Here is a 14,463-nt window from a genome sequence, read left to right on the forward strand (position 1 = left end):
CCTGAGCTGGCTGGTTGAATCCAGAATATATCCCTGCACAAGCTGTTCCCACAGGAAAAGAAACCACTAACACCAAACCCAGCACACAACAAAACAAAAAACCCTCACCAAGCCATCAAGAAAAACCCAAACACAAACCAGCTTCCTCTGCAGCTCCCTAAAAATCTTGGATGCACCACCTTTGGCAGAGGCAGCTCTTGGCAAGGAAGTGGGAGCTGCAAAAAGTGGGATCTGTCAGGCATTCAATATTCACCTTCACATCTCTGAAAGGATAGAAGCAACTCTTTCCAAAGCAGCTCCTTTCCAAACCCCAGGAGCTGCCCCAGACATTTGGATCCAGAGCCCCATCACAAAAATTGCCCCAGGATTCACTCCAAGGAACACTGAAAGCTGCACTCCCTCACCCTCCCCACTGTTTTGTGGCACTTCTGGTTTTTTTTGGCCCTGTAACACCAGAGTAATGAACACTGCTCAGCTCACACCTGCCAGTGGGAAAACCATGGAAGTTCACACACTTGCAGGCATTTCCAGGGGCAAAGCAGAGACTGGAGAACTTGGCTGATAATTAACACTGATAACATGAAATAATAAATTCATTAGCAACCAGTAAAGAAATCCTTGGCCAGTTTACTGCCTGTGAGGACACCATTCACTGCCAGTTTCCGCTCAAATTCCTTAATTATGCCAGCAGGAAAATACAGGGAGGAAAAGCAAGTTCAGAGAAAAGCCCTTTTGGCTGGCATTAAAAGTCATATTTATTTCAAAATAAGCATTTTTAGAAAGTCAATGAGCAGCAACTTTTCGCTTGCTCTTTTAATGAGAGCTTTTTAAAATTGATGTCCCATGATTTGTATAAAATCATGGAAATCTGCCCCATTTCCTGATAGGCCACTGCAGCATTTCTTTGACTAATTCCTTCCACTGGGTTTTCCATAAGTGATTCACGGCTGTACTCAGCTTTCCTGGAAAACATTTCCCAAAGTCTGGAAGGTATGGAAAGCAGGAGATTCTCCTGGGCTGGCTTCTAACTGTGAATCCTTGTGCCTCTCCCTCTCTTTAGAGACAAACAGCAGTTTAACAACTTCATTCTACCAGCTCTGATTTAATTATTTTTTCCCCTAAATATGAGAAAAAACAAAACTTATGTTGCAACATATCTTTCACCCCATTCCCAACATATCCTGATTTATTAGAACTCCAGCCTTAGAAGCCTAAAAACCAGGGTTTTTTTAATTTTACTTTTATTTAAAGGAAATTCAGAAGAAGCCTCCCTGAATACTTGGACCACCTATTGAATGTCATTATTTTCTTGGAAGTCACAACATTACAGAGTTTTTTTACATAGAGGGGCTGTGAAATAATTACAAGCTCCCTGAGACTCCTTGCCTGACTGGTTTCTAAAATCCCTCAGGTGCCAGTTAAACCCAACACACAGCAGTGAGACCAACTTAGACCTGATCAAAGTCCTGGTCAGCCTCTGATTCAGCTGAGTCTGGAGGGTGCTACTTAAATTAAGTCTTCAAAGTAGCTCCCAGGCCCCTCATCTCCTCCCATTTTCCTAAAGAAATTCAAGGGAATCTCACTTTGATTACCATGCAGATCCGTTATGGGGATACTAAAGCTCCCTGGGACATTTCCCACATTATTTATACCTGGGTTGCTGCTTCTGTGCAATTCCACTGGAAACAACTTCTGTTATCACTGCCCAGAGAGGCTGTGGCTGCCCCTGGATCCCTGGCAGTGCCCAAGGCCAGGCTGGACATTGGGGCTGGGAGCAGCCTGGCACAGTGGGAGGTGTCCCTGCCATGGCAGGGCTGGCACTGGATGGGCTTTGAGGTCCCTCCCAACCTAAACCAAAAAAGGATTCTTTGAAACCTTAAAAAATCCATCCAAGTGTGTTATCGCCATCAGATTTATTATTTAACCTTCACTTGGAACATTTTACAACACTGGAAACCTGTTTTGATCTTAAAATGAATCATGGAATGGTTTGGGATGGAAGGGACATCAAAGACCACCTTGTTCCACCCCTGCCATGGCAGGGACACCTCCCACTGTGCCAGGCTGCTCCCAGCCCCAATGTCCAGCCTGGCCTTGGGCACTGCCAGGGATCCAGGGGCAGCCCCAGCTGCTCTGGGCACCCTGTGCCAGGGCCTGCCCACCCTGCCAGGGAACAATTCCTGCCCAATCTCCCATCCAGCCCTGCCCTCTGGCACTGGGAAGCCATTCCCTGGCTCCTGACCCTCCAGCCCTTGGGAATTGTCTCTCTCCAGCTTTCCTGCAGCTCCTTCAGGCCCTGCAAAGCCACACTGAGCTCAGCCCAAAGCTTCTCCTCTCCAGGCTGAACAATCCCAGCTCTCGCAGCCTTTCCTCCCAGCAGAGCTGCTCCATCCCTCTGCTCATCCTGGTGCCTCCTCTGGCCTCTCTCCAGCAGCTCCACGTCCTCCCTGTGCTGGGACCCATGACTGCTTTCAGAATTCTTGTTTACGGGTTCTTTTAGCCCCCAACCCCTGTTTTGGAAAATCCCCCTCAATCCTTTTCCCCCAGTGAAGGCAGAAAGGTACAAAGCTCCCATGAGGGCCCTGCCCTGAGCTATTCTTGGTGTGTTTGCTGTTGGTGCCACTCTCCAAGGTATTTCTGAGGAACCTCATTAAGCTCCTGTAACAACAACGTCCCAGTCAAAGGAAAAACTCATACTGTGTGCTCAGCCTTTCAGCAAACACTGACATAAGGCCCATCCCCATGTGACCAGCTGAGGCTTATCATTTTTTCCAGATGGACTGGGTTTTGATTGAACTACTCCTCTAAAAAGCCTGGAGTGTTTAATTGCACAAGCTGGACTAGGAGGAAAGCACATGAATGTGCTCAAGTGTTCTCCATAAAAACAGCCTGGGCACGATTAACAGAGACCCTTTCAGGAGGCAGAGTTTCACAAACACTGTATTTTATATCTTTAACCACCACAAACTGGTCACTTCTTAAAGTCACTTGATCCAACAGCCTCCACCTTGATTGTTTCTAAATCCAAAGCAGAAAATTACAGCTGACATTTCCAACCTGTCCAGCAGAGCAAAAAAAGAGCTTACAACAGCATTTCCAGTTCTACCTTTGCAACCTCAACACCACTGCAAGGGCTTTACAGATTGAAATGCCAAATTAGGGAGTCTTCAAATCAGACCATTTGCAAGGCAAAGTCCTAACCAGGACAGTCAGCAAGAAAGGGAGACTCCAAATAACTGGGGAGGAAGAGAGATTAAACAATAATTTGCAATTTCATGAAATAAATACAGTCAGAGATCTCTGCTCGTTAGTGAATTTGGTGTCCCACATCCAATCTATTTTAAAAAAAATAAAGATTATTCACTTTCAGGCCGACCTCATTGGGTTGACACATTGAAGTCTTTCAGCACTTCTCTGTTTATGGTGATTGTTTGGGTTTAGATTTATTGATCCAATCTTTTTCCCCAGATCCTCATGGGTGCAGCTGGATTTTGTTCTCCTGTCACTCAGCTTTCACAGGATCCTTTCCCTTGTGCTTAGAGTTTACACTTGGGCAGTTTTTAAGGATAAAATGATGGGGGAACTGCTCTCCTACTAATGATGATTAAACCATCAGCACCAAACACTGAACTGGGGGAGTTTAAACCAGGTTTGGTCCAGGACAGGGTGACACAGAAGGAAGATTTAAGTAACTCTGCTTTCCAACTTGCAATCACTGAGTGATCAACAACTCAATCACATCGTTCCATCTGCTCCTCCTAGAACCAAGGATTTTTTTAATTTATTTCTTCAGGAGTTTGTTAGATTTTACCTTTTAAAGCATCCCATCCCTTCTGCTTCATTACTCACCAAGGCTCCGAAAAGGATGGATCTACTACAAATAACTCCAGTAGCTGATGAACTGTGAGAAATAAACACCTTTCAAAAATAGCCCCCACTGTCAGCATTTGTTTCCTAGCCCAAAGTGATCCCTAAATAGCACCAACCCAGGTCCCAGCTGTGTCACACCAGACTCCTCCTCATCCCCCCCAGACTGCAAAGTACAATGGGCTTGATCTCACTCCTTGTTTACTTCCTGCACTGATGAATCCATGGGAATCTACCAGAGACAGTCACTAAAATAATCTTAATTTAACCAAAGTCCACTATTCCACAAGGGCTGGAGGGCCAGGAGCCAGGGAATGGCTTCCCAGTGCCAGAGGGCAGGGCTGGATGGGAGATTGGGCAGGAATTGTTCCCTGGCAGGGTGGGCAGGCCCTGGCACAGGGTGCCCAGAGCAGCTGGGGCTGCCCCTGGATCCCTGGCAGTGCCCAAGGCCAGGCTGGACATTGGGGCTTGGAGCAGCCTGGGACAGTGGGAGGTGTCCCTGCCATGGCAGGGGTGGAATTAGACCATACATGATGTCCCTTCCAATCCCAGCCATCCTACGATTCCATTAAATAAAAACATTTTTCTGAACATTTCCAGAGCTAAAGAGCTCCAAAATCACCCCTGTGAACTGTGGAAGGGAAAATGGACTCCCAGCAGTGCCTAAGAATTAACCAGCTGCACATTATTTTACACTGGTTAATTCCCTTTGATTGGCAAACACTTTGCAGCTATGTCATGCTTTCCCACACACCTTCAGGACTGGATCATCTGTAGGGTCAGAGGTTTAGGATTTTTTTTTTTTCTTTTCACATTTAACTGCCATTTCTGAAAAGTAAAAAAATAATAAATAAATTCTAATAGGTAAAGCAGTTGTCCCTAAAGTATTTTTCTACATTTTTATGGTGTTTTTTCAGCCGTGTTTTTTCAGACAGGTACAAGAACTGTCCCACTGAGTGAAGATATGACCATAATCCTGATAGAGTAGGATGAAAAATACTTCTGTAGTTAACAATTTATTATCATGAAAAATGCAGCTGCTTTATGCCAAAACTACAACTTGAGGGAGAGCAAAGATAAGAATGAAAACAGCAGGTGTTTGGGGTTGTTTTAATTTCTAGCTCCTTCTAACATGACAGCAGGATTTGTTTAATTCAAATATTAAAGATATCATCCCAGGCAAGCAAAAGTTGCGTGTTCATCCTCTGACACATCCTCTGTGACTAAGGGAAAAACAAAAGGAAATAAAAAACTAAACACAAATGCAGGAGGCTTTAGAAAACCACAGGAGCTGGTCAGAAGCAGGCTGGTATTTGTGTGATCTTTAAAGAATGACATTTTCCACTGCAGTCACAGAAGGAAGACTGGAAGATAAATTTCAAAAATATTTTCTAAGAATGTTCTGGGAGGGTAGGAAAAAACCCAAAGCAATTACAAGTTACTGCACTTCAAAGAACAAATCAAGTGTACCTGGAAATTTCAAAAGCATTTAAAAAATACTAATAAAGATCATGGAATGGTTGGGTTGGAAGATCATCTAATTCCAACCCCCCTTCCACTATCCCAGGTTGCTCCAAGCCCTGTCCAACCAGGCTTTGGTAAGATGATAAAAGATAATAAAAGGAGCCACAGAAAAGTCTGGAATTTATCCCAAAAAACCTGCATTTTTGGTGAGGTTAATGTCTGATACACTGTAATTTTCTTATACATTAATTAGTGACACATCAGCAGCACACTGGCATTTAAAGCTTTTAAGGTATTTAACAACAGAGCTTTGAGGATGCATTTAATTTATTTATTTATATGGCAAGAACCCACCTGTTTTGACTGAAGGGACAAAAAAAAACAGCATTAGAAAATAAGTCCTGAAAACATTTTAAATTCCTGAATATTCCAGACAGTGGGTTTTGGGTTAGGAACTCACACTTGCTGAAAGCCAACACAGTTCTGCATCTCCTTCCTACTTCTGCTATAGAAATGCTTGGATTTGCCTTTTTTCCACCAGGGGAGATGAAAACATCATTGCAGTGTAGTAGATAAGAAGAGAATTCGACTTTGGCAGCTTAGGAAGGAAGAAACGTGAACAATCCCTCCTTAAACCACCTCCTGGGAAGAATTCCTGCACTTCAGCTGCTCTGGGCGAGGTAAAGAGCTTTCATGTTGGGATAGAGCCCAGAAAAAACTTGTAAAATGCGTTTAAAGTTGCTCTATACCTTACACAGATTGTGAACCCTTCCCAAGGGGAACATACCCCACTGCAGATGGGAAGCTTTGCTCCTGCCTTAGGGGCGGGCTCCCTTTAGGGGGGTCACAGTGCTGTGATGAGGTGTGAACACGAACCCAGAGGGATTTAGAGAGGCCCCACTGATCTCACCTGCTCTGAGCCAATTTTCTCTGGGTTACACAACCCCAGCAGGAGCTGTTCATACTTTCCACCGCCTGCCCCAGCAGCTGTTTCATCCTGGAGCCTCAGGAAAATTCAAGCCCTTAATCAGAGTTTCCATGAGCCAGGCAATCCTGGCTCTCAGCTGGATGGGATCTGGCCCAAGGGCCAATGCATCCTGCAAAGCACTGGCCACACACCCCAGAAACTGGGCAAACACCTCGGGAATTCCCACTGATTCGCTCTCCTCAAGTTCTGGTTGCCACAAGAAACTCTCTCTTACTATTTAACATCACAACCTGCAAGAAATGGACATTTTGGTTCTTATTTCATCTTTTTTTCCCCATAGTAATGGATATATTCCTACTGCAGCTCTCAGCAGAGCCAGCTCTGAATAATTATCAAAAATTCTATCCTAAAATAATCAGAGATGGGAGTCATTCTTAAGGTATTTAATAATATTATCTCACTCGCTGGGTTATCAGAAAGGGAGAGGATATTTTAACTACAAACCCACAGAAGTGTTTTGTTTAACTGTATGAATTATGAACGGCTAAAAAAATGGAAATAGGGAAAAAATCAATTTATGATAACAATACAGCTTGCCTCTTCTGGCAGTTCAGCAGCTCAGCTTCCTATCTGCAGAGAAAGGAAACAGCATCTCCAGAACAGAAAGGAACAACTCTCCTCGCCTTTCAGCCAGGTCTTACTTGGAAAACAGCCTGAATTTTAAGAAGCCTCCATACAAACAGACACTTGTTTTGAAATCAGGCCCAAACCTTCAGGGAAGTTTCCAGACAGACTTTCAGTCAATGCAAGAAAATCAAGTGATTTTGGTTTACTTGGCTGTATCTAAAACGCAAAAACTTTCTTTTCTTTTCTTTTTAATGATAGCAGGATTATTTTTTTCCAAGCTGTGTGATACAGACATTATCAATAAACCCATTTATCAAAGAGCCCTGAACTCCCACACCTAAACCACTGCTGTACCAGAGATGCTCTCTCGCAGCTCAGGGGGTTGCATTTTCCTGCTGCCTTTTGTATTTCAGCAACAAAAAGGAACTAAAATCCAACTCCTGAGGTTTGGACTTTCAGCTCAATAACCAAGAGTGTGTTTGCCAGCACAAAAATAACCCCAAAGAAAACCTCAAAAAGCAAAACCAAATCCAGCTCTTCACTTGTGACCCATGTGAAGATCTGCACAGGGCAGAGGGAAGTTCATCCCTGAGGTTCCGTTTTAATAAAAGAAATTCACTGAGTATTGACAGCTCTGCTTTTATGAGTGGGGCCAGTAATAAATAATGACTCCCATCATTCATGAAATTAATTCTGGTTACCTCTGGCAGTAAAAAATGCTGGGAGGAAGAGACAAAAGGTGTAAAGCAGGTACTTATGGGTTACTCTTCTCCCATCTAAAGCTGACAGAACCCCACAAACTTTATTTAGGATATTGTCATATCCTAAATCCCTGTCCTTGGCAAATACAACTCATCAACCAGTCCCACCCCATTTTTAATACTAGGATTCCCAAACGTTCTAGGACAATGACTTCCATAGTTTAATTATGCATTACACCCACAAAAATTTTTAAAATCCTATTTTAGACCTCAGTCCCAACTTCAGGGTCACTGAACACAGCCTGTATTTCAGCTTCAATCATTCCCAGCATATTCCCATATTCTAGGAGGAAAAAAAAGAGCAGCTGGTCAGACTTAGAACAACAGATAAAAACCCCAAAGCAGCCTCAATGAAAACTACCCAAAATGCCCACTGAGGGAGGTGTTAAAATACCATTAATAAACCCCTAAATTAAACCAAACCCACACACCCAGGTCAGGTATCCCTGCCCAGGCAGGGTTCAAGCTGGATCATCCTTGGGGTCCCGTCCAACCCAAACCATCCTGGGATTTTACATTTTTTCACATGTAAGGACAAACCCCAGACTTGACTGGAACTTCTGGTTAATATACATATATTAATTTGCATCATTGTTTTTTAATTATTTTCCTCATTTTCAGTTCTCCTGACCTTCAGTTATGACACCAAGTAGCATTATTAATTTATAACCAGTATTACCTATAAGTTTATAAACACTGCTTATTGAAACTTGCCCAACTGAATAAACAACTTCAGCAATAAACCATCACAAAATTAAACTTTTGCTGCTAGAAATACTTTTTTTTTATAATTCTAAGCCTATTCTGAGTGGGACAGTGCAGTCACTGCTGATATTAATAATTTATTAATGCTGATGGTATTGAGGGATGTTTGGGATGAGTTTCAAGCCAGTCTCACCTCTAGAACTCTGCACTTGTTTTCATGTTTAATTTATGAACATTATGGGGCAGTATGGGAACAAAGCTCAATTTGCTCCTACAAAAGCCAGAAACAAAGGAAATAAGGAAAAGCTCTCCACAGCACTGTGATGTAGATTTGGTGTGCCCAGGGATTTCACCAGACAATGTTTTCCTAAATTTCCACTCCAGGAAGATTAAACTCTTAATCCTGGGGTAGGCTCAGACCTCATGTGGGATCTTTTTTCCAGATTTTGAGCTAATGATTGGAGCACTGGATCCTATGGAAGTAATTTTTGTTAATATCTCCAACATTGAGGCTATTTATGACACCTTTACAACGTTGCTTTTCAGGTTTAGATATTTTTAAGGCACCCAACAATCATCCTGTGCAGCAAGAGTTATTTTAATATTTAAATAAATATATTAGTATTATATATTTCAGTTTTATTTCTACCTATAAAAGTATTTGTATTGTTTGCTTGAAGCATTGACTGATCATCCCACTTTAAGGACTTAAATGAGTGGATTTTTGAGACAGAAATAATTATTTTGCTATTTTCACCAGATCTAGAGACCTACAGAAGGTCCAAGTGTGATACAAACCTGAAGCTGCTCAAAATACCTCCACTTAACTACATACTGCCAGAGGTTCTATAGCAAAACTTTTCATAATGGAAGATTTCCAATTTTTTTAAATGGTTTTACTGTTCAAAGTAAATCCAGATTACTGAGATGTGATTTTGAACCACAATCTTAACCCTGGGCTTTTTTTGGAAAGCAAAGCATTGAAAACTAGGAACACCGTCACAAAAAAAAAGAGATTTTTTGGCAGAGAAAGAATGAAAACTTTCAAAATATATGCAGATGCCAATAATTAAGTTTTACATTCCCATTGGGGAATATTTTGCCAAAACCAGAGTTGTGGTCACAAAAATCTGTAAACATGTAAAAACACTCATCTTTTTGGAAATCTACTTCTAAAATGTTTTCTTTTTAATGTGATCTAAGAGGCTTAACAAACTTGAAGTAAAAGGATTATGAGGCATGTGGCTGAGGCAGGAAGAGATTACCAGAAAATCGAGTACTATTTGTAAAGAAAGTTTTGTAAATACTCCTGTGAAATCTGCTAAACTTCCTGTAAAGCACAAGTAATTCCTTAAGTACCTAAAAACCCCAAAATCCACCTCATGATTATTTCAGTGGTCTGCAGGGCAATTAAAAATGTCTAAAAGCAATGCTCATTTAACAGCTTTATTTTCAGATGAGTTCACAAAGGCTTTTCTGCAGTGAAACCACACAAAGCTGAAGGAAAAGAATAATTTGGCAGCTGGACAAGCATTCCCAGGATTCAGCTCACCTGCAGCTCTGCTTTTCCTGGGTTATACAACTGCAGGAATTTCTCACCTTGTTAGGCTTTATCTTCAAGCACAAATATAATATATATATTTTGTTTTTAAATAAACAATTGCAGAGACTGTTTCCCAGCCAGTTCTGGGGGTTCTGTGAGGACACAGACTGGCTCAACTTCAACTTTTAGTGCACTTCCAGCAAGCTGAATTTCTTTAATAATTCAGTTTTCTAGCAAAGATTTCCCAGACAAAAACTGTTACCATGATAGAACAACCTGCTTTCAGATTATCTATGAATTTAAGCTTTTGTTAATTATGCAAAACTTTCTGCTACGTTCATTAACTTGCAGCAACTTGTAAAAATTAGCAGATTAAGGTAATTATCATAGAATCAGTAAGGGTGGAAGTGATGTTCCCAGCAGCACCACCATCACCCTAAAATGTCCTCAAGTGCCACATCCAGACACCTCCGGAACACTTCCAGAGATGGAGACTCTTTGACTCACCCCAAAATCTTCGAAATATTTTAAAGGAATTCAAGGAACTCGACACATTCTAAGGAAAACTGTCTCCATCAAAAATCTCTCTTAGCCCTAAAACCCAATTATTTTCCCAGCAATGAAATTCTTCGTAGAAACTCTTTGTGCTCCTCTTTGCCACTTCCCAAATGAGAGGTGCCCACAATGAAGGGGAAATGGAAACTGGCAGAGCACACCTGGGTAACCCACTTAGCAAGAGGCATAAATGAAGTTATGCCATGAAGTTCTTTAGCCCTTCTGTGGCTGTGCCCAGAACTCTGAAAGTCAGCAGGGAAGCGTGCCACATCCCTTCGGGATAACAGGAGCCAGGGAAGTGTTTTACCCGCTGCACTTGGAATTTGACAGCACAAATTCCATAAAAAAAGCCCCAAAGTGTCCTCTACTGACATAAAAAGGCTCTTAAAAATGGGAGTATCACATGAGGAGGATGGAAAGGTACAGAAAAACCTAATTGCTGCCTCTGGAAATCCGCTACTGACGTCTTTTTTGAAATAAATGAGTACACAGGAGCACAGTTTTAAAAATGAAACTCATCTGTGCGTTGGATGAAGAAAGAATTACAATTCCTCAAGCACACAATCAACATTAAAACTACCAAAAAAGCTGCAGGTCCCAGGTAAAAGTTCAGAAAACCAAAACTGAATTTTCCAAGGTAATTTGACAACTTGAAGATCAGGAAAAAAGGTTTTCATTTGAGATAATTTTTTGTACTTCAATTAAAAAAAAAAAAAGCAGAATTTAAAGGTATTCCTGAATTGTGCTTTAATAAAAAACTTGAGAGCAAGTATTTAGGTGTTCTCTGGAAGATTTTGGGACTGATATTAAAAAATATTCCAGAGGTATTTTTATTTCTTATGAGGATTAAAACAGAGAACAAACTGTCATTTAGCAGAACTATTACCCTGACAGGAGGGTCTGTTTTTAAGAGACTGATCATAAACCATTTAAAACTTCAGATTTCTCAACTGGGATTATCAACACCTCAATAAGAAAATATTAAAAAATTTAAAAGGAGGAAGAACAGGAATTTTCAAGCAGTGTTTCCAGTACAAATCATTATTTGAGAAGGGCAAAATAGAAATAGTTGTCAGTAGCTGTCCTGTCTCACCTTTGATTGGATCAACCCTCCTCAAGTAGAGTAATCCAGGATTATTAAGGGGCCCACTGAAGGGGGAAAAAAAAAAATTAACTCCGAAGAAAAGGTATTTCAGGAGTGTTACATATGCTGGAAAAAGCAGGAAGTTCACAGAACAGAACAAACCCACTGATCACACCAAAATTCACAGAGTATTTACAAACACTACCTGTGAGGTTGTTTTACAACCCCTTTACTCACCCCTTCATCAGCACCAAGTTCCACACAAGTGTTTGCTGCACAGGCTTGACTTTTCTGTGCACCTTCTACACCAAACTAAGTGAATTTTCTTAAAATTCACCCCCTAACCAAGTGCAGCCTTTTAAAATTATCTTGGAATCTTTCTCAGGTGGTCCAGACAGTGACATTTTAGTGTGACCACCATCACCTGACACATTTGAGTGACAAACATCTGCATTTCCTTGGGCACCAGAACCACCAAATGCTGAGGAAAACTGGATACACCACGGGAGAATGCAATATTTTCCTCATTTTTAAGACAACCCTGTTTTTCTTACACCATCCTAAAGCTGAGGGCACCTTTCACACTTCCAAAATCTGGGATACAGCCTTAGGGCCTCGTCCCACTTTCTCTCTCTGCAACTTCCTGACATTTGGCCAACAGAATAAATTAAAAACGCAGCCAGTCCATGTGTGTTCCTATAAAAGTCACTTATTTCCAGCTTTAAAGAGTTATTAGCTCTTCCCAGCTCCCTGCCTGTATTAACTGAAGCTAAATTATGTATTTCAGTAGCTGAAATTCAGTGACCAGACACCAAAACTGATTTTTCATCTGTTAAAAAAATTTGTGTGCACCTACCACATTTATAAATCACCGAGTTCCAAGCACCTCCACCTGTCTTTCTTTTTTTTTGTGTTATTTATAAAACTTTGAGACTTTTCTTCCCTCCTGGAGACAGGTATTTATTCAAGTTCAAGACAATTCTCCCCCATTCTTTACCTTAAAAATGTAATTTATGCAGTATCTGTACATGTTGGCATCCACGGTGAAGATAACACAGTTTATGCTGAGATTATGAAACTCAAATTAATTTATTATTTTAAGCAATCAGCCTAAATTCCTTCCTGCTGCAGCTCTCAGCAAGAACACAAAAAAAAAAAAGTAGATAATACCATTTTTATTGTACTGTTAAGGAAATATTAGACTTTGTCCTGATTTAAGTAAGTGGAGATAGAGATTCATTGGAATATTGAGGAAAAAGACTGAAAAATGGTTCAAGTGTTCAGAGCCCTATCCCTGGAAGAGTCCAAGGCCAGGCTGGATGGGAATTGGAGCACCCTGGGATAGTGGAAGGTGTCCCTGCCCATGGCACTGTGACTGCCAGGAGGGCTGAGCTGTGACACTGCAACAACTCCAAGCTGTTTTTCACAACGAGACAGCCAATTTATTTTAACAGGATTAGAAATCACTACCATTATTGCCTAATTTTTCAAGTCCATTCCATTCAATTCGAATCTGTTTAAAAGCATCTCCTTCAGTATGGAAGGGTTTGATAGCAAAACCAACAATAAAAACAAGAAAAAAAGACCAAAACCACAACATCGGGTGCACCAAACAAAACCTTAACCACAATGCTCAGCGCTGGTCCAGCGATATTTTATTTCACTTCTGCTTTATGTAGAGCTTCACCCTGAACTACAGGTTCAGGAATTAAAGGAACCAAAGCAAAATAGCTGTTGGCGTTGAAAGTCGCAAAATCACGGCATCACCGAGGCTGGAAAGAGCTCCAAAGCCACCGAGTCCGACCTGTGCCCGATGCCCACCTTGTCCCCAGCCCAGAGCACTGAGTGCCACCTCCAGCCCTTCCTGGGACACCTCCAGGGATGGGCACTCCAAACCTCCCTGGGCAGCCCCTGCCAAGGCCTGAGCTCCCTTTCCATGGGGAAATTCCTGCTGCTGTCCGCCCTGAGCCTGCCCTGGCCCAGCCTGAGGCCGTTCCCTCTCCTCCTGTCCCTGTTCCCTGGCAGCAGAGCCCGACCTCCCTGGCTCCACCCTCCGGCCCGGGAGTTGCGGAGCGGGATCAGCTCATCCCGGACTCGGGACGGGACTCCCGGCACCGGGTCCCGGCAGGACCGAGGGGGCGGGCGGGGACGCGCAGCCACAGCCTCGCCCCCTCATCCCCCCGACGGCGGAGACGGCCACAGAGAACCGCGACAGCCTCGGCCCCGTACACCGCGCTCCCCTCACAGCTCCCGGCCCAGCTCACCCGGTACGGGCCGTCCTGGAAGACGCGTGGGTCCAGGTTGCAGGCGATGGTGGCGGTGGGCAGGTCCCGCAGCGCCTCCATCTCGCCGTCAACGAAGCTCCACTCCGCGTCCGTCTCCTCCTCCTCCTCCCCTTCCTCCTCGCCTTCCCCGGGCGGCAGCGGCTGCCGGAGCGGCGGCTCCTCCATGGCCGGGAGCTAGCGGAGGCGGCCGCGGCGACGTCGTGGAGGCGACTTCTCTCACCCCCCGCCCGCCATCTTGTTTCCTTTGCCCCCGCCCAGCATCAGCCAATCGGAAGCCGCCGCCGCGCCCCCCCGCGCTTTTTGAGCCAATAGGAAGCCGCCATCGCCGCGGCAACAGGTGGCGAGCGAGGCCGCGTCCGCCATGTTGGGTGAGGGCAGCGCCGTGAGGGAGCGGCGCGGATGCAACCTATAGAATAAACTATATGTCTAAAATATACTGTACGTGTTATCTGTGCTGTGCATGTAGTACAAATTGCATGTGTAGTATACGTGTGCACTGTATATCATATAACATACGAAAGTTTACCGTCTATAGTATGCCGTATATAATACATATACCCTATAGTGTCTGTACTGTATGTATAGTATATTTATACAGTATATGTAACATACTCTGTATAAAAATGTTCAGTGTTTAATATGCT

At 43.0% G+C, this 14,463-nt stretch overlaps 1 protein-coding gene across 1 annotated transcript in view; it reads right to left on the reverse strand.

Annotated features, from left to right (window-relative positions):
• RCAN1 (regulator of calcineurin 1) overlaps positions 1 to 14,059 on the reverse strand; it is a 34,109-nt gene extending 20,050 nt beyond the window's left edge. Inside the window, exon 1 of the mRNA XM_048291462.1 lies at positions 13,799 to 14,059. Within this exon, the coding sequence (XP_048147419.1) occupies positions 13,799 to 13,984 (186 nt within the window). The 5' untranslated portion in view covers positions 13,985 to 14,059. The remainder of the gene's footprint in view (positions 1 to 13,798) is intronic.
• Positions 14,060 to 14,463: the final 404 nt, after the last annotated feature.

Source organism: Corvus hawaiiensis, chromosome 2 (genome assembly GCF_020740725.1).
Source record: "Corvus hawaiiensis isolate bCorHaw1 chromosome 2, bCorHaw1.pri.cur, whole genome shotgun sequence".
NCBI classification, from domain to species: domain Eukaryota; kingdom Metazoa; phylum Chordata; class Aves; order Passeriformes; family Corvidae; genus Corvus; species Corvus hawaiiensis.